General features: G+C 22.7%; 8 protein-coding genes and 1 non-coding gene across 9 annotated transcripts; 6 read left to right on the top strand and 3 right to left on the bottom strand.

Annotated features, from left to right (window-relative positions):
* Positions 1-230: 230 nt before the first annotated feature.
* On the bottom strand, positions 231-2405 carry PY17X_0912400 (uncharacterized protein; the record flags this gene model as incomplete). Its single annotated transcript, XM_725221.1, has 1 exon — positions 231-2405. The coding sequence occupies one exon, from the start codon at positions 2403-2405 to the stop codon at positions 231-233; it is 2175 nt and encodes a 724-aa protein (XP_730314.1).
* Positions 2406-3032: 627 nt separating this feature from the next.
* Positions 3033-4413, top strand: PY17X_0912500 (conserved Plasmodium protein, unknown function; the record flags this gene model as incomplete). The annotated part of the gene is made up of 2 exons (XM_725222.1): positions 3033-3341; positions 3427-4413. The coding sequence occupies 2 exons, from the start codon at positions 3033-3035 to the stop codon at positions 4411-4413; spliced, it is 1296 nt and encodes a 431-aa protein (XP_730315.1).
* An 801-nt stretch (positions 4414-5214) lies between these two features.
* PY17X_0912600 (apicoplast ribosomal protein S14p/S29e precursor, putative) lies at positions 5215-5897 on the top strand (the record flags this gene model as incomplete). The annotated part of the gene is made up of 2 exons (XM_725223.1): positions 5215-5620; positions 5794-5897. The coding sequence occupies 2 exons, from the start codon at positions 5215-5217 to the stop codon at positions 5895-5897; spliced, it is 510 nt and encodes a 169-aa protein (XP_730316.1).
* A 958-nt stretch (positions 5898-6855) lies between these two features.
* Positions 6856-8136, top strand: PY17X_0912700 (UVB-resistance protein UVR8 homologue, putative; the record flags this gene model as incomplete). The annotated part of the gene is made up of 1 exon (XM_723848.1): positions 6856-8136. One exon carries the CDS (start codon positions 6856-6858, stop codon positions 8134-8136), a length of 1281 nt encoding a protein of 426 aa, XP_728941.1.
* Positions 8137-10042: 1906 nt separating this feature from the next.
* Positions 10043-11977, top strand: PY17X_0912800 (uncharacterized protein; the record flags this gene model as incomplete). Its single annotated transcript, XM_723849.1, has 1 exon — positions 10043-11977. One exon carries the CDS (start codon positions 10043-10045, stop codon positions 11975-11977), a length of 1935 nt encoding a protein of 644 aa, XP_728942.1.
* Positions 11978-14160: 2183 nt separating this feature from the next.
* PY17X_0912900 (apical exonemal protein, putative) lies at positions 14161-15486 on the top strand (the record flags this gene model as incomplete). Its single annotated transcript, XM_723850.2, has 1 exon — positions 14161-15486. The coding sequence occupies one exon, from the start codon at positions 14161-14163 to the stop codon at positions 15484-15486; it is 1326 nt and encodes a 441-aa protein (XP_728943.2).
* Positions 15487-15940: 454 nt separating this feature from the next.
* Positions 15941-16843, bottom strand: PY17X_0913000 (mitochondrial ribosomal protein S9 precursor, putative; the record flags this gene model as incomplete). The annotated part of the gene is made up of 1 exon (XM_723852.2): positions 15941-16843. The coding sequence occupies one exon, from the start codon at positions 16841-16843 to the stop codon at positions 15941-15943; it is 903 nt and encodes a 300-aa protein (XP_728945.2).
* A 638-nt stretch (positions 16844-17481) lies between these two features.
* On the top strand, positions 17482-17681 carry PY17X_0913100. The gene has a single exon (XR_002696562.1). It is a non-coding gene; the product is annotated as a U2 spliceosomal RNA (small nuclear RNA).
* Positions 17682-18567: 886 nt separating this feature from the next.
* Positions 18568-22373, bottom strand: PY17X_0913200 (subtilisin-like protease 2, putative; the record flags this gene model as incomplete). The annotated part of the gene is made up of 2 exons (XM_723854.1): positions 18568-19666; positions 19795-22373. The coding sequence occupies 2 exons, from the start codon at positions 22371-22373 to the stop codon at positions 18568-18570; spliced, it is 3678 nt and encodes a 1225-aa protein (XP_728947.1).
* Between the last annotated feature and the right edge of the window lie 3476 nt (positions 22374-25849).

Genomic DNA, 25849 nt, shown 5'->3' on the forward strand with positions numbered 1-25849 from the left:
CATATATTAACACAATACTACATACAAATGTCTTATATATGTTTCGTTTGGGTGTTCCAATAAGTTCAAATAAATATATGATGAAGTATGTCTATTATAAAATTAATAAAAAATGTGTGAAAATATACATACGTATGTATACACATAAGAATGGATAATACATATATTCCATAAATTCTATGTAAAAAAATTAACATTTTACTAAATTAATAACCAATTTATTTTTCCAACTAGTTGTAATTCAAATTATAGGTTGTTTTAAATCGTGAGTTATCATTCATATAGAGATCAGAATTCTCTACTGGTTGAATTACATTATTTGTATTTTTATAAGGGGTTAAATTAAATTTTGTAGCATTTATATGCTTATTTAAAAAATCTTCTGGCTTTGCTATAAATTTATTTCGTATCCTTTCTCTAATAACATAAGAAGGACAAAATTGATCTAGTTCTAAATTATAATTATATATTGCATCATCATATTTTTTAGCAATAAATGCATTTTCATTATTTGATCTATTTTCGCTAATTGATCGTCTACGAGGTCTAGTATCATAATTTTCAAAATCCTCTCTTTTTAAATTTTGAACAAATTCAAAATACGGTTTATTAGTATTTTTAATCCATGAAATCATTGATTTATCTTCCAGTTGGTAATTTGTTAAAAAATCATTAATATCTATATATCCCTTTTTTTGTGTATCAATATATTTTAGAAGAAGATTTACATCCCCATTTGTTATATTTTTTATTTTTAAATTATTAATACTTTTATGTAAGTCTTCTTTTGTTATATAACTATCTTTATCATTGTCTAAGTGCTTAAAAATTTCATATAAAGACAAATATGGGTTTTTTGGATCTTTTTTGGTATTATTATTTTTTACAGTTAAATATTTAGGTCGAAAATTATTGCGCACTGAGTAATCGATTTCTTCGATTAAAAATTTAGCTCTTTTTATTTCCTCCTGATTTAATTCCATATTATATGTGCTATCAATTTCTTCAGTAGGGGGGATGTTCCTAGAATAAAAATCATATGCATCTTTTATAAAATAATTTTGTAAATTTAATGCTTCATAATCCGTATTTAAATTATCTATAAAATTTCTAACAAAAACTTCATCATTTTTATTTGTTAATAGTGTAGATATATAAGCTTTTATATTAAAATCTGTTAATATATCTTTTTTTCGGAGTTTTTTTACTTCTTCAGCACACATTTGCTTTTTGTTCGTTTCTTTCGTATTTTTTATATCTTCTTCTATTGTATATTTTGTTCTTTCATTAGCTATATCTAATATAATTTTTTCTAACTCACTTATTTTTATTTTTTCTTTCCCTTTAAACAAATCATATAACTCTTTTTCTGATATCAACTCATTAAATGCCTTTGAAAATTCGGAAGCTTTTAATCGAATGTTGTCAATATAATTAAGTGTTTTTAACTTAACATCTGAAGGGTTGAAATTATATTTTAATACTTTATTTTTCATTTGACTAGCTACTATTTTATTTACATATATATTTTTATAATTTTCCGATTTTTCATTTATAAAATTAACAAATTGTTTATATTCTACTTTGTCACTTTCACATTTTAAGTTTGTCCTCAAACAGTTCCAAGAATAATCTATTTTTTTGTCTGACATTGAAGGCAATATATACTTTATTATATTTTTGTATTCATTATAATTGATACTTTTGGATATTATATTTGTGTTGTCTTTGGTTTTCAATTCGATTCCATTCATTTTTCCAGATTGATTAAAATTTTCATCACCTTTTTCATCTTGAATTCGTTTATATATTATATCATTAATTTTGTATTTCAATCTACTGTCTTCCGAATTATGAACATAACTTAAATAATTCCATAACTCATCTACGTGAATTTCTTTATCTTTTTTTTCGTCTTTTATTTTATTCGCTTCTGTAGTAATTCTATCAATATTTATTTTACTTTTTTTTCCTACATTTTTTTTAAATTTGCAAGGAATATTTTTAAAATCTATATTATTTTGTTCATTTATCATTTTATTAAGTTTAACAAATTCTATTTCCTTTTCTTTCATATTTTTATTCATTCCGAATATATTTGTATTTGGTTTATTTTTACTATCTATCCATGTAGTTAAAAAATTATGATCATTCACATTTATATCATTTTCTACATCATTGTAAGATTTTATTGTTTCTTCAGTAAAACAATGCTTATTATTTTTAAGGATGTTTTCCCTCAAATTATCCCTATTGTTTTTGTTAATATTATTATCATTATCATTGCTACCATTATTAGTTTCAAATAATATATCATCATTTTGTGTGTCTGAAAAAGTGAAATGCGAATTATTTTTATTCGAATTTCCAGTTATGTGACATCTCTCTTTTCTCCTTGTTGCCATTTATATAAAAATTAACACAAAGTGTTTTAAGGATTTTGTCTATTTTATTTATTTAAAATACATTTTGCATATAAATACATGCATAAAAGCATACATATTCATATATTGTGTATACTGTATCTTAAAAATTAATATAATTGATAAAAAATTATTTTCATTAATGGGTATATTATTATGTATGTAATTTCCACAGTCTCATATATTTAAATGTCTTTTTTTTTACGTCGTTAAAAAAAATATCGCTTTTCGTTTAAAAAAATGCACAAAGAGAATATTATAGAAATTCACTTTTTTCTCATACTAGAAAAAAAAGACTAAATAAAATTTTATTATTTTGTAAAATTTATTTATGTTCCATATGCAACTTATTAATATTGAGAGTATATATTAAATTTTTTTATTTTAAATAATATTTATCCTAGGAGGTTTCTTTTCTCGTGTCCTAAGAATGTATTATTTTAGTTATAAATATGTCAAGTAAATATGTAGAAAATATATATGTGCAAAGATATGTGTAAATGCACGTGTGTATATCTCATCCTACAAAAGAGAGTAAATATAATATACACATCCATATGAATTATACAACGTATCTAAGCACATATATATATATCCATAAAGGTAAAAATGGAAAATAATAATATATCAGGAAAAAAAATACAAAATGAAAAAGAATACCTCTTGGATATTCTAAAAGCAAACGACTGTGAAAGTTTAAAAGAATTACAAAATTTAATAAATTTTTTAAATAATGAAAATAAAAGATTGCATTCATTGAACATTGAAAATTTAAAAAAAATAAATATTTTAAGCGCAAGAATTAACCATTTAGAAAATCTAACGAAAGACAATAGTCAACATTATGAGTGTGAAAATAACTATAAATACAAGTTTATGGAAATACTAAGAGCAGTTAATGTCATCAAAAAATATGCGGTAAGAATAAATAAAAAAAAAGTAATATGTGTGTTGTTTTTTATTAATTCATCATATTTTATTTATTCCCTTTTATGGTTTTTAGAAAGATAAGGAAAATGAATACAATGAAATGGTTAGAGAACATGAAAAATATTCAACTTTTTTTTTTTTAAACTTGAATAAAATTATAGATTCAATTATTATCCAAAACAATGAAAGTAATGTCAGCAATTTTGATGATATTTTGTCCACCCTAAACCCTCACACTAAAAATAATGAAAAAGATTATTCCCATGATAAGACAAAAATGAATAGATTACATTCATCACCCAATTCATATCATCATAGTTTTAAAAATGTTGACAACTATTGGCAATGTCTTAGCGTAAATGGTAATAATAGGATGGGAAATACTGAGAACGTTGTAAATAATAATAATGAACATTTTGGCCCTCTTGATTGTGGTATATACAAAGAAAATCGTAAATCCTCAAAAGGTGAAATAAAAAAAATGACGAAAAAAAAATCCGAAAAAAATATAAGTGATGACATAGCATACCATTTGCAAAATCGCGAATGTTCTAATGAAATAAAATTAAAAAATAAATTACATTCCAATTCGTATAGTCCATTTCATAAAAACTTAGAAAGAAATGATGAGAAAGAAATATATAATACAAAATTCGAAAAAATAAAAAGTTTACGTGAATCTTATAAAAATACAGATAATGAATTAATTAGTTCTGTGGACAACATAAACAAAAAGAAAAAAAAAAAAAATTTTGAAGCAGAAAATCAGATAAACAAAATGGTAAACTATAATTATGAGTTAAAAAATATAGATATTAAAAATGCTAGAAAAGACGATATTATTGTATCTGAAAATAATTTAAATAAAGACATAAACTCCCCAAAAGAAAACATAATCACCATTTTAAATAAAAAAAAAAATATTACTCCAATCAAACATATAGGAGATCTAACACCAAAATACGTTAAATATAATACGCTTCACCGCGAAATTGTGAATCCTCGTCAACGATATTCTCGACAAAAAACAAGATCAATAGATCATATTATTTGCTTATAATACATCCAGTTATTTATTATTTATTATTAATTATATTAGTTATCAATACTACTATGTGTGTGCAATTTCCTTTAAATTTTGTTATGCATAACAAATTATGATACCATTTTCATTATTAATACTTTTCTAGTAAAAATAGGAATCCTTCTCACAAAAAAAATCACTATTAAATAGCCTTATATATGCATATAATATTGTTATATTTTTTTGTTTTGTTTCAGTTTCAATTTTTCTCTTTAAATTTATGAATACTTATATCGTGTATATAATTGAGTTCATAATATATTAATGTCACGTTTATAATTATGTTTACATTTTTATTACACATGATATTAAAATTACAAGTCCAATGACATTAATTAAAAAATTTATGACGAATAAATCAAATAGCTTCATTGTGATTTTATTTCATCTTTTTCCAACGATGCTTATTTATTTTTATTATATTATTTTTTATTTTATATGCTAATGTTTTGGAAATAAACTTTCATATTAATTATATTGATAAAGATTATTTTTTTTAACCTTTAAATAAAAATATATTATAATTCTATCACCATACAAAAAATTAAAAAAATAATTGTATATATATATATAATGTTTTATCGTTTTTCCATTTTTCCCCATATATTTTTGTATAGCTAGATTTTTTTCCATATCTTCGATTTTTCGTCCTAGTTAATATATATTTTTCATTGTTTTTGAGAAAGCCAAAAAAGGGGTATATTCCCCTAAATAACAAATAAAATTTAATTAAAGAAGTTTTTTTATAGACAATATTTTTTTTAATCAAAATGTGAAATGCTGAATTTTATAAAATGGTTAATTGCCTATTTCGTTTTAGTCCATACAACCGCTTTTAGTATCAAGGAGAGGCACAGTCGCTATTTATTTTTAAATAACTACAACCCAATTTTCAAAAAGAGAGAAATGCAAAATAATATAAACAAACCTTATCGTTTAAATTTAAAAAAGAGATTAGATCCAAATAACAAATATACAGTAATAAAAAGGCATGAAGCTAAGATTCAAAGAAATTTAAAAAGAAAATATCTTATTGAAAAATACAAGGAAAAACGAGCATTGTTAAAAAAATATATATCAGAAGCCTCGTCTCCTATTGAATATGTTTATTGGAAATACAAACTATCTTCCTTGCCAAGGGATTCATGCCCTGTCAGATTTAGGAATCGATGTGCAATTACAGGTAATATATATCAATATATTTTTTAAGATTTGTGTGCATGATATACAAATATGTATATATATAATAAATACGTTCGTATTTTGTTGTCCATATATATATGCTATATATTTAAAGATTTTCACATTAAAATTTTAAGCAGCATAAACATGAAACTTAATATTTTTTTTTTAAAGGACGAGCAAGAGGATATTATAAATTTTTTGGCCTATGTAGACATCAAGCGCGAGCTTTAATCCAAAAAATGTTTTTCCCAGGTTTTGTTAAAGCAAGTTGGTAATGTTTTATTCATATCCCGTTTGAAAGATATGTTAAATTAGCAAATTTTAAATTATTATATCCACAATTTTAAATAAAATTAAAAACTGCTATACATTTAATTTATTTTTGTTTTTTTGTTCACTTTTATAAACAAATTTATTATTTCACACAATATGCTTATGTATGTATGCATGTATATTTGTTTGAGTATAAATATATGAAACTTTAAAATCGTTGGGCTATAAATATGTATTTACTTATCAAATTCCCCAACATTTGTGTATATATATTTTTGTTTTAAATGTAAAACGATTTTTACGGTCCAAGAATCTATACACATATATACATTTGCGCATTCATTTAAAACGTAAATAAAATAAAAATATATATTAAAATTATCACTATATTTGTCCATACACAAAAACATACTTAATCTTTCTATAACATTTGAATGACATTACAAAAGCATAAAAAAATTATAACAATGAAACCCTGAGAGGTACAATTTTCCGCAGTAAAATTCGAGGCTGAAAAATTGAAATATAAATTATTATATAAATACATATATGGCTATATGTAACAATTTCTACATGCGTATATACATATATGCTCTATGTATTTCCAATGCCTGGAATTGTACTCTATATTTTAAATTGTTCAGATATAGAGAATTGAATACTTTGATTTTTTTAATTTCTAAAATTCATATTCACCAATATATAACTATGTGCAAATATGTTATATATCCACTTTATTTTTTAACAGTGAACATGAAAAAAATTGAATAAAATTTCGTCGATTTAAACTACAATATTTGGGGCACTCTTTTATGGTTGCTATCCTTTAATAATTATTTTTTAATTATATTAATTTTTTTCCGTTTTAAATAATTTTTTACTACAAATGTCATAACAACATATTAAATATGTTCCCCAAATCTTTTTTCTCCCCTTTTTTTTAACAAATAAAATGTTAAAATGCTAAAAACTTTTAATATATTAAAGCGTAATACGCAGCTATTCAAAAATGAAGTTCGATTTTATAGTTCTAAAAAAAATAAAGTAGAGAAAAAAAAAGAAAAGAAATATAACTTATGGAGATGGGGATGCTCAGGTGATAGTTTATTTTCTTCAATGCGAGCGGGCGAAAAAAATACATTGCCTGAAAAAATTCCAAATTTTGAAAATAAACAAATTAATAAGTTATCAGCGGGGTGTAGTCATGCAGCTTTTATAGTTGATGGAAAAATTTATACATATGGATTAAATGATAAAGGCCAATTAGGTAGAACCGTATCAAATGGAGGGGGGAAAGAAAGCAAAATTTCTTTAACTCCTGAAGAAATAGAATTAGATGATAAAAATATAAAATTTAAAGATGTTTGTTGTGGATATAAACATACCCTAGCTGTTGATGTAAATAATGATTTATACAGTTGGGGATGGGGTGGTAATTTTTTTAAAGGAGCTAATGGATTAGGCCAAGGAAATAAAAATAATTTAATGAAACCCCAAAAAATAGAAGCATTTAATAATGATAATTCTGAATTTATAAATATATGTTGTGGTGAACAACATAGTTTAGCTTTAACAAAGAGTGGAAAAGTCTACGGATGTGGAAAGGGAGAATTTGGTAGATTAGGTAAAGGAAATCATGGAGATCAATTATTTTTTGAAGAAATTGATTATTTTACTAATAATAATATTATTATTAAAGATATAGCATGTGGTAATAGCTTTTCAGCGGCTTTATCAAATAATGGTGAAGTATATGTTTGGGGTAGAAATGATTATGGACAATTGGGTATTGAAAATAGTATAGGAGATTTATATTCACATGAAGTTTATCCAAATAAAGTTAAATATTTTGAAATTGAAAATATTAAAATAAAATTAATTGCATGTGGAGATAATCATATGATTGCTTGTTCAGAAAGTAATATTATTTATTTTTGGGGTTCAAGAGCATGGCTAGAACCTAAAGCTATTACTTTAAATCCAAAATATCAAAACAGTTTAATAAAAAAAAATATTGATAAAATACAAGCAGGTGGAAGTACCTACTATTATTCTATGCTAATTTCAGACAATAAATTATATTCATGGGGGAAACATAATTCTTCATGCTTAGCTTTAAAGGACAAAAAAAATCACAACGAACCTACACTTGTTGATTCAGACTTATTTAATAATGAAATTATTTGTGATATATCATGTGGGCATGGAAGAGTCTTGGCTAAAACTCTAGCCAATGCATAAGGAAATTGTCATAGTTCAATGAATAAATGTGCATGTTAATAATACGTACAAATGATACCCCTTAATATTTATAGTTGCAACAGTGAGGAAACTGACATAATATATTTTTACAATATGCACTTTATATTATAAGCTAAATTGTTTATTACTGTGTATTATGTAATCAGTATAATATGTTTAAATGGGCTTGTCAATATATATATTTTTAGTTTTCTATAAATATCCAATTTTGAAATAATATTTATTTTTGTTTATTATTTATTTTTTTTTTTTAATATATATAATGGTGTGCATAAGAATGGAATAAAGAAGAAATCATTTGATTTTTTTAAATAAATATTTATATTAATTTTCTTTTACTCCTCCTTTACGTCTATTATATAATAATTTAAATGAATCAAACCTAATTAATTTTTTATTAGTTTTTTATTTACAAATTCATATGTATGGGGCATTCGAAAACTCCCCTTTACAATGTAACTATGATGAGGTAATTATTTTTTTCAAGAAATGTTTGAATTTTCCAAACACAGAGATTTACTAAGACAGTGACAACTATACCTCAAACAATGATTAAAAAAAATAAAGCAACGTTCATCTTTATTTTTATTTTATTTGTTTATTTTTTACGATTGAAAAAATACAATTTAAATGATGCAACATATACTTTATATTATATTTATATATGCTTAAATGAAAAGCTGATTTTAAGATACACGCCTTAGTATACTATATTTACATTATTATGGCATAAATTAATATTTTTTAATTTTTGTTAAAACAATATTTCAAATACACCAAAGAAAAATGATATCACAACAACATTTGTATCATTTATTATTTTTTTTATAAATATAATTAAAAAACATCATTTTATATACGTTTTGTAATACAGGAATACTTAATGATATTTTATTTATGTGCTTATCTCATTTTGTTTAGTACATTATATATCCATAAGCATATTGTATAATATATACATATGAATAAAAAAATAAATAAAACATTATTATCTCTAATAACATTACAGTAATAAATAAATTCATTTCTGTGAATTGATTATAATTTATATATTTTTTTCATTTCAATTTGATATAATATAAATATTTTTTACGTATGTGCAAATAAGCCTTGCCAAAATATCCATAAAATATGTTATGTGGCTTATCGTAATTCGCACAAGAAAAACTAACCTTTTAAGGAATTTTATAATATACATTTATGCATTATATATAATATCGTATACCTATTATTATCTCAAATGATTATATATATACATGATTATAAAATATTAACGATTTCATTTTATCAAATCGTGATGATATAAATGATCAGTAATTAATTTGTAGATGCATTCTTAAGAAATTAAGAGAATATAATAAAATCAATAATTTGTATAAATTAATTCAAATCCATAAGTTACAAACAAAATAATATAATAAAAGGTCGAGAAAGCCAAGTAGAAACAAAAACTATGTTGAACAAATATCTCATTTACATTTCACAAAAAAAAATAAAGCATTGTGCGAATTTATTTATTAATTAATTATATCATTTATAAAGCACAGTATTTTAACTAAATAGAATAAGTAAATAATATATATAAATGCAAAAATAAATTCACATTACAGAAATAATAATTGTAATGATATATTCATGGCTAAATGGATATAAACATATAACTATAGAGAATTTCGAAGTGGGCTAAATAAGAACAATTACGAATACGGGATATTATATATTCTATTAGTATTTTGACCATAAATATCATACTTTTTTTATAATATCCTTTCATTCCATATTTATCAGATATAAAATAAAACATACAAAAATAACAATTTAGCCACTTCTTTTACCTAACTCATATAACAACTTGTTACTATTAATTAGTTATTTTGTATTTAAAATGGACGCAAACGTAGCCACTACCCCTGCGCCCGCAGGACAAGGGCAAACTGCAAACGGAAATGAAAATCAAAGAGTTCCATTTTTTCAGAAAATAATATCGATCATTGTTCAAATGTTAATAATGCACACAATTATGAATTTTATATCTGGTGGGAAAAATAAAATAGACCCAAAAAATGAGTCCACAAATATTAATAACTTAATATTACGAAACAGTTTTGAAAATGATGATATATTTGATATATATGTATTTTTAAGTAATAATCATTCATTAGATTTTGAATATATACAAAAAAATAGTAAATTGATACAAATAAGAGAAAAGGAATTATATACATATAAACAGTTTAGTAATTATGAAAACATGAAGTATTCTTTTTATCTTGATGATACATGGAAAGGAGAAAAATATTTGAGTGTCGTTGCTATTCCATTGCATTGTTATGATAAACGTAATGAGTCCTCATTATTAAAAAGCACTATAAAAAAAAGTTTTAAACATAATGTTTTAGTTGACAATATACCACTTACTGTTAAAAAAGAACCATTCGAAGCTGAAAAAAATGAAAAATATAATTTAATGAAAGAAGATTATAAGGTTAAAATAAAAAAAAAAAAAGAAGAATTTTATCATATAAAAAAAAGAATAGATATAAATATTATACACGATTTATCAAAACATAGAATTAGTGAATTTAATATGCCTCAATTAAAAAATTGGAAAATTAATATAAATGCCCACACATATACACCTCCAATTTTTTTATCTGATTTTTGGTTAATTGAAAATGATTATTATGTATTAGATAAAGAATTTTTTAAAGATAAAGAGAATAGAGTTAATTATATTTCAGTATATGATCCATATATGATACGAAATAATAATAAGAAAAATGACCTATATGTATATCCTGATATAATTGAAAAAAATTCAGATGAAAACAAATTATTATCAATCGATATAAATTATGGAGTTTGTAGTTTTATGTATTATATGTTTTTAAAACAAATGGACGCATCTTTATTAATGATGGAAAAAAACCAATCTTTTTCAATTCAAAATTTATCAAATGTAACTGCACATAAAGAAATAAATATGATGAAAAAAATCTTAATGACAACAAATATTTATATGCTAATATTTTCAGCTGTATTTATATTGTTACATACAATATTTTCATTTTTTGCTTTTAAAAATGATATGCAATTTTGGCATAAAAATGAATCAATGGAAGGCTTATCAGCACTTAGTGTTATTACTACATTTGTTTGTGATATCATATTAGCATTATATTTATATGATTCAGAAGATACATCATGGTTATTATTATTTGAGATGTTTTTAGGGGTTGTATTATCAGCATGGAAAGTAACTAAAGCCGTTGATGTTTCATTTAGTAAACAATATCCATATATTATTATGAAAGACAAAAAAAATTATACTGAATCTATGACTAAAAAATATGATAAAATTGCTGTTAAATATGTAGGAATTATATTAATACCCTGTTTTATTGGATATGCAATTTATTCTCTTTTTTATAATAAATATAAATCATGGTATTCTTATATAATATCAGTTTTAGCAGGAACAGTTTATACCTTTGGTTTTATTATGATGACACCTCAATTATATATTAATTATAAACTTAAATCTGTTGAACATTTACCATGGAAAGCATTAATTTATAAATCTCTAAATACATTTATTGATGATATTGCTTTCTTTTTAATTGATATGCCATGGATGCATAAGTTGTCATGTTTTCGTGATGATATAATATTCTTGTGTTACATATATCAAAGATGTATATATCGAGTGGACAAAAACAGAAGTGAAACACTTTTAAATAATCAGAAAAATGAAAATGACAATAATTCTACTCAATCTAATCAAATTCAAAATGAGGTTTCAGACAAAAAAAATGATTAAATTCGATAAAACTTCAAAACCGATTCAGTTGGACGAATTGGTTAATTGACTTCCTTGATTGAAGAATTAAAAAGGTGAAATTATTTTTCCCTTTGTTTGCAAATGTTTAAAGATGGTGTAATAAATTACGGGATTACAACTATGCAATTACAGAAACAATACAAAAAAATGATGCTATTTTGTTTAAGTTGGATAAGTTATAAGTATATGCAAGAACAATATATGCGGGCGCATATATGTATTATGAGATGTATGCCGTATTACTACGAATTTCGCCAGACATTTATTATTATTATTATTATTATTATATTATATTTTCTTTTTTTTTTGTTATTATTATTGCAACCATTACTTATATACACGGAGTTATGAAATTTCTTGCATACCTCATTTTAAGTATTTTCATAACCACAGTTATTTGCCAGAAATCTTCAAGGGGATGAAAAAAAAGATACTATATTTCATTTGATAAATTTTAGAAATTGTTTGCTACTGTATGTTAATAATATTAAACATATGTCTATTATTTACTGTGTCTTATAACATTAGCTCTGAAAATTGCTTATATTTCCTTCGTAGTATTATGTTTATTTTCACTAGTTCAATATTCTTATCGTTACTATTGTTATGGTGAGTTTTATTTTTTTAAGCACAGTTATATATGTCATAATTTCATATATTAATAAATTTTACAATTTTTTATTAATTCAGTATCCAACTCTTACGTTTATAGTTATTTTCATTTTTTTAAAATTACATTTACAATTTTATATAATTATGTTAAATTATATGCTACATACATTTTAATATCCTATATTACTATTGTCATGCTTCCTGCTATTATTTGACTATTATATTTTTTTTTATGTGCCAAAAACTATTAAAGAAAAAAAAACACACAATTTCCTTTATTCGTAAATACTTATATATATTACTAAAAAGTTTCTAAAAAAATAAAATGTAAATAAAACTAGAAAATGAATAAATGTGATATTTCACCAAATAAGGAAATATATTGTTGTAAAAATGTGGAAAAAATGCACTATTCTATTTTCCTTTATAAATGGCTTGCTACCTATATACTAACTATATATTGCACATATATAATGCTTAATGAAAAACTAATATGCTGAACAAACATGTTTATATTTAAACAGTATGCCACATAATAGTTTTATAACAAATTTTATACCCAATAATTTTAATATATATGTGTGGAATTAAAAGACTATTGCAATATTGTGATGGAAAATAAAATTCATTTTTACACATAGAAAGGTAATATCTATATATGAACATATTGATATATAATAAATAGCCAAACTATATTTATACATATGTATAAATAAGTAAAAATATATATATGTGTAAGCAAAGCCGATTAGAACAATTGAAATAAGAATTACACCCATAATACCAGAGTTGCTCATTTGACTTATTAACACAATTGAAAGAGTCAATTTAAAAATTAAAAAATATAAATAATAGAAAATAAAAATAAATATCAAAAAATATATTTTTAATAATAATAATAATTTTAATATATAAAATATATTAATTGTATCGTAATTGTTCCCCCATGCGAATAACAGTGTATCAGCAGTGATAGCCTGAGGGTGCACTTTTTGTGACTAAATGTATATGATGCATTTTTTATATATAAATATTTTTTGTATAATACTATTAAAAATTATTACATAATTTATTTTTATTACATATTTTTTGTGGCATAAATTAATTGTTGTTTTCAACTGTGTAGCATTATGTGTACACATATGTGTCGCATTTTAAATTTATTCTGTCGTATTGTGTATTTTTTCGCATTAAAATTGTAAATGTATATTTTATATAGGATATATTTTTATTTTATTTCGTTATTTTATTTTATATTATTTTTTAATATAGTTTTGTCCTAATTAGTAGCATTATTTTCCCATTTATCCGCAATACAATTAATATGTGTCTTGTTTTCGTAAATTATCACACATGAAGTATATGTCGTATATAAAAAATGCAAAATATACTTTTGTTAAGTAGCTAAAAACTAAATTTAAGTAAATTAAATTAACAGTAATATAATACCCATAAAATAAACATATGCATATACGAAGATATAAAATATATGCTTAATTACTTTTGCAATATTCCCTTAACATTTTTCCATAATATGCTGAATAAAAAAAATGGATAAGTCTTATATTATACAAAAAAAAATAAATTATGATGAAATATGGAAAGACGAAATTAATGAAGATAAAGACAAAAACAATCTTGATGAGGAGGAATCTTATATTCCTCATCATAACATTTTAGATTATACATTATTATATAAAAAATATAAAGAAAAAAACAATATTAAATATTATAATAAATTGCCAGTAAATGCTTATCGATATCCACTAAAATATAAGGATGGATGTTTTGATGCTTTAAAAAGAGAATTAATAAATGATCAAACCGACAAAGATGAATATAATTATTCAAATGATGATTTTATAAAACGCAAAAAAGGAAAATTGGTGAATAATTATGAAGGGAATTTGAGAATTTCGATCCCCCAAAATTCATTCGATGAAACAATTTCCAGTGATAATGTAAATGAGTTAGACACAAATAATAAAAAGTCATTACGAGAAAAAATATATGATGGAGAAGTCATGTTTTATGATGATTATATAGAGCAATTAGCCGCCAAAGATTATGAACGTTTTTTTAAGAAACCCTATGAAGTTAAAAAAATCGATGAAGGGGGTAAATATTATTTTTATGGAAAGAAATTAATTATGGATAAAAATGAAGATATCTATAGAAAATATAATAATTATAATGATGAATATTTTATAAAAAAATTACAATTGTATGAAACAAAAAAGAAGAAAAAAAAAAAAAATTTAGAAGATGAGAAAAAAGATAAACAGAAACAAAATCAAGAAAAAATATTAGAAATGGAATGCCAAAAATTGGATTACACAGATCAAAAGTTTATACAAGAAATAAAAGATGAGAATAGATCAAAAAATATAAATATATATAAATTTTATAAAAATAATATAAACATATTTGAAAAAAAAATTCCTGATATAATAAAAAAAGAATTGTTATATGGACACATTCCGGACATTATTTTGCCAGCTAATATCAGAAAAACTAAACACCCACAAAATTGTACTGTTCCATTAAGTAGTTTATATGCATATGCACAATACATTGATGATATGTTTAAGTGTCCATATATCTATACCGCTATAGATGCTGAATTAACAAAATATTGGAAAACTAATGAAAATGATATTATAAATAATATTAAATCAGAAAAAATTAAAAAATCATATAAGAAAGATATATATTCTGTAACCAAAGAGCAATTAGAACAATATAGTAAGCTTAACAAACTATATGATAATAACAAATATACAAATATTCAAGACATAAATTTAAGTTTTAATTTCAAATTACAAAAAAAAGAACGGAAAAATGAAACAGTTTCTAATGGAAGATATGTTATATAAGTAAACCCCATTATTTGTGCATACAAAAACATATACAATCCTATAATTATTAAGTCGAAAAAATAGGATATATAAATCAAAAAAATATAATTTTATGAGGGGTACATTTTATTATTGCGTATTACACGTATGTATATATAATTTTGAAAATTTCATGTATCATTTTTATATTGTTTTAGTTTGATTTTATTTTTTGTTTTCATGATCATTATCAAAAAAATAAATTTTGAAGAAAACAGGTTTATACTAAATATTCCGTTTCGGTAGTTACTTTTCTCTTTAATATTGCCTGCATATATTTTTTTTAAATTTTCCACATATTAATATATGCATATATAAGTTATCCATCAGCCACGCTATGCTAATAAATAGTATATATTATTATTAATATAAATATCTTATATAAAATATTTTAAAATTTTATATATAGTGAATGAATATATAAATGTAGCCATTATCGTTTTGACCACTGTTTCATTGCCCTTGATTTTTTTCGTCCTGGCATTTTGGGGAATTTTTGTCGCATATCTTCATATAAAATATCATGTTGGTTTAACTCATCATGAATAAGGGGACATGCATTTAATAATGCTCTTCCAATTGCTAACCTAGCGGCTTTTGATTGACCACTAATACCCCCTCCTTTTAATTTTATAAATACATCATATACACATGCTGTGTTTGTTAAATAAAATGGTTCTAATACATCCATTCTGTTATAAAAATAAGGCCATCGAATATATAAATCTTCTTCATTATTTATTTTTATAATACCACTACCTCTTTTTATATAAACATAGGCACATGATCTTTTGTTTGTTCCTATACCTTCTGATTCTTCTAACCATTCAAGATTATTATGAATAAAAGTCTTTATTCTTTTTTTATTAAAATTTTCAAGAAAAAAATTATCTATAACATTATTATTCATTTTTTTTTCTTCGTCATTGTATTTATTATTTAAACTGTCTTCTGTTTCCTCTTCATCTTCTTTTTTTTTATCTGATTCTAGTTCTAACTCCTTGATTTTTTTATCAATTTCTTCAATCTCATCAGTATCTTTATCTTTTCTTACGTTTTCAAAAAAGTTATCAATAACAAATGGACTTTTGTCATTAGAAAATGGTGGAGATCTCATAATTATTCTTTGCATTTCAGTAGTTGTTTTAATACCCATTTCTTTAGATAAATACAATGCTTCATCTAATGATAATATATAATCATTCTTTCTTTTTTTATTTAATTCACTTTTGGAAGAAGAAGAAGTATTTATCCACCTAGGCAAACTGCACATATATTTCCCCTTATCCGCTTTTAATAATATATTCCCAATTTTTCTTACATACAACATGCTCATTTTGGGTGTATATATATACCTTTAATAATATATTTGTGACAAAATGGCACATTAATATTACACTTAATCGAAGAAAACAGAGAATTCTATACTTTCACATTCTTTTGAGATAGCATATTATTTCCCTTTATATAGAATAACATAATATATTACAAATATCAATATTCAAATACTTTTACCATTATTTGTTATTTATTTACTTACATTTTTCTCATTTTAGAACATTATATATATAATTAATATTATTTATTTTTAATAATAGCATATTTCGCTTAATGGATTTTTTCAATAATCTAGCATCATTTGTATATAATAAATTATTTACAAAATATTTTGCTATATAATTTTTTTAATATTGCATTTTCTATAAAAATAAATGAATGTGTAAAATAAAAAATGTATATTCAAATTTTACAAAAAATCATATATTTTTTATTTTTATAAAATATATTATTATTCATATTAAAAAAAAATGCATAAACAAGTATAAGAATAATTTAATTCATATTAAACTGTATATATAACATTAAATTTTATAATACAAAAAGAAAAAAATAGTAAAAAGGGAATATATTTCATATAAGTACAATTTTGGTAGGGAGATAAATACATAATGAATATTTTAAATGATAAATTTCACCCCTTCTCGGCCTCTTGGCTAAGATCAATTTGTAGTACCTGTTCTTATCAGCGTGATAGCTGATATGGTCTCAATTGAGACCTTATCAATTTTCACATAAATTTTTAATAGGGGAAAGGATCATTTGAAGCTTGCTTCTTATAGCCTTTCGCGCGTTGCCTTACCCTAGCACTAATAGGTTTGTACAGTGCACCCTTAACAATCCTTAAAAATCAACATTTTGCGTATTTTTGTGATAAAAAAAAAATTAGCTAATTAATAAAATTTTTATCTGGCTTTTTTTTATAGATATATTTTTTATTTTTTGGCTTTTAATAAAATATTTATTCAAAAATAATATTTATAAAGTTTTTATAGCGTATATATTTTTTTTAATGTTAAATTTTTCTTTTCCACAAATATATAAATAAAATAAATTGTAAGAAAATTTTATTTGAGGGTATAAAAGTGTATTTATTACATACTAAATAAAAAATAGGTCATAAATAAAATAAGTCATGAAAAATCAACAATTTTATTCCTCAATGTTTTATAAGAATTAAATTGCTAAATTTGCCGCTAATTTAACTACTTTAATTTATAAAGTATAAATTAATATAATGATTTTTAAAGGGTAATATATTTCTCTAAATAATTAAACATGTTTATTAAAACGCTTTATGCTTTTAAAAGGAAAAGCATTAATGCCAATATTTAAAGGTGATTATGTAATTTTATAAAACAAACTATATACAAATATAAAAATATAGTCATACGGATATAAAATAAAAAAGACGAAACATGCATTTAATGCATATTATATATTAAAAAAAAATATATTTATAAACAATTTATTAAAGCAAAAAATAGAAAAAATAAATGAACAATATTATGCTATATCATTGTGAAAAAAAACTATTATAATTTTTTAATTACTATTTTTTGGAGATATATATACATATATTTTCTAAAACAAAAAAAGGAAAATTTAAGAAAATGTCAAATAATTAAATAAATATATGTGTAATATATACTCATATGTGAGATCAATGTGTCTCACAAAAACCCTATAATGTATTCTCTCCTCATTTCTCGGTGGAATAATCTATTCCGGTGAGTTGTTTTGTGGTTCGTATAATTCATCTATATTTTTGAAATTTACATTTATATCTGCATGCTTTACAATTGGACGTTTTACAAGTGGGCGTTTTACCAATTCATTGCGTGGTTCATATTTTGCTTGAATAGAACTTTTTTTTTTTAGCACATACATATTATCTTCATTTTGAACAATAGTAAATCTCTGAGTATTTCGGTGATTGTTTATATTGTCATCCATTGTATTTATTCTTTTAATACCATCGGCACCCGCATCCTTAAAATTATATTTTATTCCATGTGCCCTATCTACCATTTTTTGATGCATATATTTTTCGGCATCTCGTTGTTTACTTTGATGATGTTTTAAAAAAAACACAATCGATGCTAAAGCGATTAATATAATTCCTATAAAGAACAATATCAATGATGAAATTAAAAAACTGTTGTCATGCTCATATAAATTATATAAAGCATTTTCACAAATGTATGATAATATATCATCATTTGACTCATTTGCATCAATGTGGATTTTTTTTCCAACTCTTGGTGATAAATTAAAATTTTTTAATTTGGGATTTGTTAATATTTTAATAGGAATCACAATTTCTCCATATTCTTTTGAATTAGAATCTTCAGGTTGAATTCCTATAATTATATCTGATTCATACATTCCATCTTTATATGCTGAAAATACAACAGGAATGTTTTTTTGTTGATCTTTATTTAAATAAAACTTAGCAAAATGGCAATCCATTTGCATCCATAAACCTCCCAGTAATGTAGTTAATACTGCTGCTTCTGCATTTATTAAACTATTATGTATTGTTTTTTTGTCCTTAGATACTATTTTTATAGATGTCCTTGTTATTATATCTAAAACTTCATCAGATTCAGGTATAAATCCTTGTTTATGACATACCGAATATATCAATCCAGCTACTCCCGATACATGAGGGGCTGCCATAGAAGTACCTGTATTCATTTTGTATGTGTTCATAGGTGTTGTGGAATATATGTGATGTCCTGGTGCAAGAATGTGCACACTGTTAGCTCCATAATTAGAAAATGGTGAAATTTGTAAGAATTTGTTGATGGAACCAACACTATAAAAAAGAGAAAATATAACAGATGAAATGCAAATATGAAGAAATTGTTACAATACACTACGTTATATCGAATAAACAAATAAATATATTCGTGAAAAGTACTATTTTTGCACTCTTAGACATACCTATAAACATTTGGAAGTTTATAACTAGCAGGGTATATAGGATAAAGATCGTTGTTTTTATTTTCATTTCCTGCTGCAGCTATAAAAACTGTTCCTTTCCCCTTAAAAGTATATTTTAATCTTTCAATAGCTAAGAACATATTCGTATCATAATTTCTAGAACCCCAACTAGCATTAATAATTGGCGATTTGTTTAATATACAAACATTTATAGCTTTAATTACATGGAAACTACCTCCATAACTATCTCCATCAATAAATCGTAAAGATATCAAATTGACATCAGGAGCAACACCAACCATACCTAAAGAATTTGCCGAAGCAGCTGCTATTCCAGAAACATGTGTACCATGCCCAGATGTATCTATTGGATTTTTAACCATAAAATCAAAAAAATCATCTGTCATTTCATATCTATCTGAATATTTCGGTGTGTATATATTTTTTGCTAAATCTATATGGTTTTTATCAACCCCTGAATCTATAACACATATCTTTACATTTTTATTTCCATACCCAGACAAAAGCCAAGCATTAAATACTCTTATAAAAGATAAATTCCAAGTCGAATACTCTTTCAATTCTTTTGGTAATGCGTTCAAAATTTTTTCTTCTATTCCAGCATTTTTTTGATTTCGATTTTTGGATAAAGAGAAAATTGATTCTAGACCCCACATTTTTCTTAAAAATGAATATTTTATATTATATAATTTTTTGGGTTTTTTAATATATTTTTTCATATTTTCATTTAATTTATTCATTGCATTGTCAATATCTTCATTTTCATAATCGGTATCAAATGCTATATAAGTATTTGAAAAATTCCAATTATCGATATAATTCTTGAGCTCATTATGCAATATAATTAATGCCTCTTTTAATATCTTTAAATTGCTCATATCAAAAATTATAGGAATAAAAAAACACACAAAGTTTATTGGTGATGATATATCATAACGTATATTCTTAACGTCTTTAAAATGCATATTTATATATTTTGTAAATTTAACATTTGCTTCATTTATAATTGTTTTCATCTTCTTCGAATGTAAATCTAAATCCCCATGGAAAATGAATATCAATTCTTGTTCTTTCATATTTTTATTCTTTAAGTTTAATAGATATTGATCTGTAACTTTGTCTACAGTCAAAATTTTATTTGAATTATTTTTTTTGGCCGTATCATTAGGTTTCTTATTTAATTTAGGTTTAGAATCGACATTGTTCCTTTCCTCAGATTTTTTTTCACTTCCAATACTATCATCTTTCTTGCTACTTGGGATGGATAAAAAACTAAAAAAACTTTGTATCTTCCCTATAAATCCATGATTATATTTTTCATTTTCATGAGAATCACTTTTTTCAATGTTTTGGCTGTTACTAATTTTATCATTAAGTTCACTTGCGTGTTCACTGTTAATTTTTTTTTTTTTTTTTGAATAACCATTTTCATAATCAATAGTCCCAAATCCACTATACAAATTTTCATTCAAATAGTTTTCCTCGTCTTCTTTTTCATTTGTATTCTCTCCTGTTTCTGTTTGAATAAAACTCATTTCAGGTTCTTCAATATCCTCTGTTTTCGTAAACTTTGGATTTTTTGTCATTAGAAATATTTTATATCGTCTATTTCCTTTATTAGTTAATACTATATGCCTTTGGTGTGTGTATTCGGTTTTATTTACTTCATTATATTCTATACTTAAGCTATTTATACTTAGCTTTGAAATATCTGATGCATCTACTTTTATATCATTTAATATATTATCAGAATTTGTTATAAGTTTATAATGGTCAAATGTATATGTTTTTATATTATCATCTAAATATTTCGTCGTGCCTTTTAAACCACTATTATGTTGCTCATTATTGTCAATTTTATCTTTTAGACTTATACCACTTTTTTTATTATCATTTACATTTTTGCTATTATTCTCATTGCCTGGAGTTGTGTTTATATTTTTATTTTTTTCTTCCTGTCCATGCATGTTCCCCCTTTTTAAATTGGCACCATTTTTTTCTACTAAATCATCCTCTTCTAAATTATCTTTCCTGCCTTCTATCAAATCATCATCTTCATCTTCATCCTCACCCTCATCCTCATCCTCATCATTTCTTATATTATCATTTGAATTCGATGCACCATTTTGATTATTTATTTTATTTACTTTATTTTGTTGAGAATTTTGTTTTCCTATATTAGGATATTTATTAGATAATTCAATAAATTGTATATCATCCAATTGATTTGATAGACGTCTTTCATTTTCTTCAGCAATTCTTCTGTTTTCTATACTTTGTTGGTTTCCGTATCTTCGTCTTTTTTTTTTATCTGCTATATCTTTTTTTTTGTGAAATGCTGCAGATATTTCATAAATGTTAAATATAGGCTTATAACCATCTGTTATATCTTCAACTTGTTTTTCCCTATCTTCAATAATACTTGCCAAAATTCGATGTTTCTTACCAACAAAATTATATTTTTTCAAATTTTTTGAACAAATATGCTTATTATACTGACCCTTGTGCAGTATAAATTCAATTAGCATTAAGGATAGAACATAAAATGTTCTCAACATTTTATGAAAAATAAATATAACGGAACATAAAAATGCATATACAATATATATTAAGGAATAAAAATAAATTATTAAATGCAAATAATAAATAGCGAAAATATAACTTTTTTAATTAATTACTACTAAAAAAATTAATAAATAAATAAATAAATAAATAAAAAATAGACATGATCATAGATATATGGCTCCCATAAACACAAAAAGTGCATCATGAATTTTTTTGTGTGTATGTTAAGCTTATATATGTATATTACATATATATTTTATTAAGTTAATTAAAAACATTATCTTTCATATTATAAAAAATCTATATATAGGAGCACAATTTAATTAATAAAAGTTCTACATATTTTTTTGTTCTTCCATTTTTTTGTTTATAATTTAGAGCAATTAATATATTTATTAATAGACATACTTCATGCTCCTTAATTTTAATTTTTTTAATAAATAATATTTATACATTATTTTTTAAAATTTATTACATTTTCTATGCACAAAAAAAATGGAGGAATTTATTTTTATTTGATTTTACTGAATATAGAGAAAAAAAAAAATAAAATGGTTTCTAAAAATATATTAATATAGAATCAATAATAAGGCATTTCCACAAATAATGTCTTATGCATTATCCATATATATATTATACAACGTATATATTTATTTATTCATAAAAAAATGAAGGCAATTATAGCACAACATTTTTTTTTTTTTAAATGCAACATAAAATAATAAAATTAATAACAAAATTAATTTCGCGTATATTGGTTTTTTTCTTCATCAAAAAAATTAATTATATATATTTTTTATGTGTTTCATAAAAAACAACAAAACATATTGAAGTTTGTGTAAAATAAGAGAAAGGTTGTAAAATTAAATATATTGTAGAAATCAGTGATCAATGTGACTCAACTTATTAATTATGTGTGTGCTTTAATTTTTTTTTATTTTCCGGTTTTGGAGTTTATATATATACACGTTTATTATTTATTATATATTATTTATTATTTATTTTAATTTTTTTTGTTTATAAATTTACAGTGATTTTAATATTAAACAAATATCATTAACAAATGCAACTGAAACATGTAATAGTTACTGTCATTTAGTAAAAAAAAAAAAATACATATAACTAAAAAAAACATTGGTCTATAATATGTTTTTGAACTATATTTTATTATACTTACATTTAATAGTTCTTAAATTTACAAACAGTAAAAAATGTCTTATTTTAAAAATTAAAATGGAATTTTCCTTAATGCTGAAAATTGAAAAGGAAAAAATGCATATTTTTAAAAATTTACAAACTTTTCAATGAATTATAAAAGGAATTGCTTCAAAAAAACTGTTTTTTTATTTTGTAACTATATTTATAAATTTTAATAGTCCTTTTAAAAAAAAAATATATATATATTAAATAAAAAGGCAACGTCATTAGTGTGTAATAATTTTTTTACCTAATTTAATATGTTCTATTTAAATAATATATTTATCTTAAAGATTAATATGTTTGCCAGAATTATTCGTAAAATATTGGAAAAATTGTAATTGCAAAAAAAGAGGAAAAAAGAAAATAAAGAAAAAAACAATATGGAAAAGGAATGGTACCCAACAAAAAGTTATTGTACAGTGAAAACAGTATATGGAATTTGAATATATATATACATATGAATTGGTATAATAACAAAATGTGGCTTTAAATTCTCCATTAAAAAAAACAATATTAATAAAATTACACATAATTGTATTAGAAAATACTAAATTTCGTTAAAGCTATTTTTTCCTGCAAAAATGGCAATGTCTAACAGCAATCAAATAAATAATTACGAGATGAAAATAAATGCACAAATATGCGTAATTCCCTAATAATATATATATATATTTATTCATGTGCCATTTTATAAATTTGAAAAGCAAAATCCCAACTGTAATAAAAAATTCCATATTACTTTTTTGGCCATGCTATTGTATAAAAAAAGGAAATTCATAAATATTTTACCTTAAAACTAAAAATATGTGTAAACATTCCCCACATACTAAAGTTCATTTATTTGTAGTCTAGTTTAAAAAGCACAACCATGCTACGATTAATATATATTGTTGTTTTCTATATAAATACCATCATTTATCGGTTTAGAAAACTGATATACAACATACATATGTATATAGGTATATGGGGTAAGCAAAAGGGAATGTAAGCGATACAAAAAATATTAATACAACTTTCATGAGTTGTTATAAAAAATATTGAATATACATGCTCATTTTATTCTAATTCCAAATCATTACAAGCAATTTTATTTAATTTATAAAAATATTAAAATTAAAATATTCTTATTTTTGTTAAATATTATAATGATCTCATAAATATATTTTAAATATGTGTTACCTATTTAATTTACAAGAGCATAAAAAAACAGCAAATACATAGAAACCCATAGGAAAAATGGAAACAATATTATACATAAAAATATATTCATATACATATATATTTCCATAACATATTTTATAATCCTTCTATTATTTAAAAAGCTATTATTTTTTATATAAGAAAATTTTAATTATAAAAAAAAATTGTAAACAAAGGGAATATAAAAATAAATAAGAAATTTCGTATTGAAATTAAAGGAAGGAAAATAAAAAAAAAAAAAAACAATATGTATAATTATGTATGCATATATATATTATTTTTTTATATAAATATAAGTGTTATATACAGTATTTTTACGATATTTTAGAGGAACTTTTTCAAAAATGGTTAATAAATTATAAATTAAACATTTTAAACTGTGAGGAGGGAAAGAAAATAAAAATTTCGATAAACAAAATAGCTTAAACTATAAAATTTAGTTTTTTCTTTTTCAAAAATTCAAAATATGAATATAATCATACGCGTATATATAAACTGATGATTATATGTTCATATTTTTATGTTTCCATTTATACATGTTTTTATTGAATATGTTCATATCTATAATCAGTTTATATGTGTTTACATATACGTGCTCATATCTGTGATATATGTTTACATGTGTTTTTATTATATATTAAATTATTTTTTTTTTTTGTTCTTTTAATAAAATCGTAAAGGAAATTAAAGGACTTTTATATGTTGCTAAAGTCCAATATTTCCCTTGAGACACAAGATAAAATATACATATTCATGATATATATACTATGGCCATATATGAATGATTATCTTAGTAAGTATATATTAACAGAAGAATGCCTTAAATGAAAATTACAAAAAATAGTATAACTAATATTTGAAGATATATCCCAGACATTTCAAATGCGATTTATTTTATTTTATTAATATTATTTTTTTTCATGCGAACAGATTATGGCATTATTCTTTTTTAGTATATGTGTAATATTTAAATAAATAAGAATAATTTTTAGATATTAAAATAATATCATAACAATACATAATGTTTTAAAGACCAATGGTGTTCGTTATTACAGACTATAATTATTCC

Source organism: Plasmodium yoelii (genome assembly GCF_900002385.2).
Source record: "Plasmodium yoelii strain 17X genome assembly, chromosome: 9".
Taxonomy (NCBI): Eukaryota; Apicomplexa; class Aconoidasida; order Haemosporida; family Plasmodiidae; genus Plasmodium; species Plasmodium yoelii.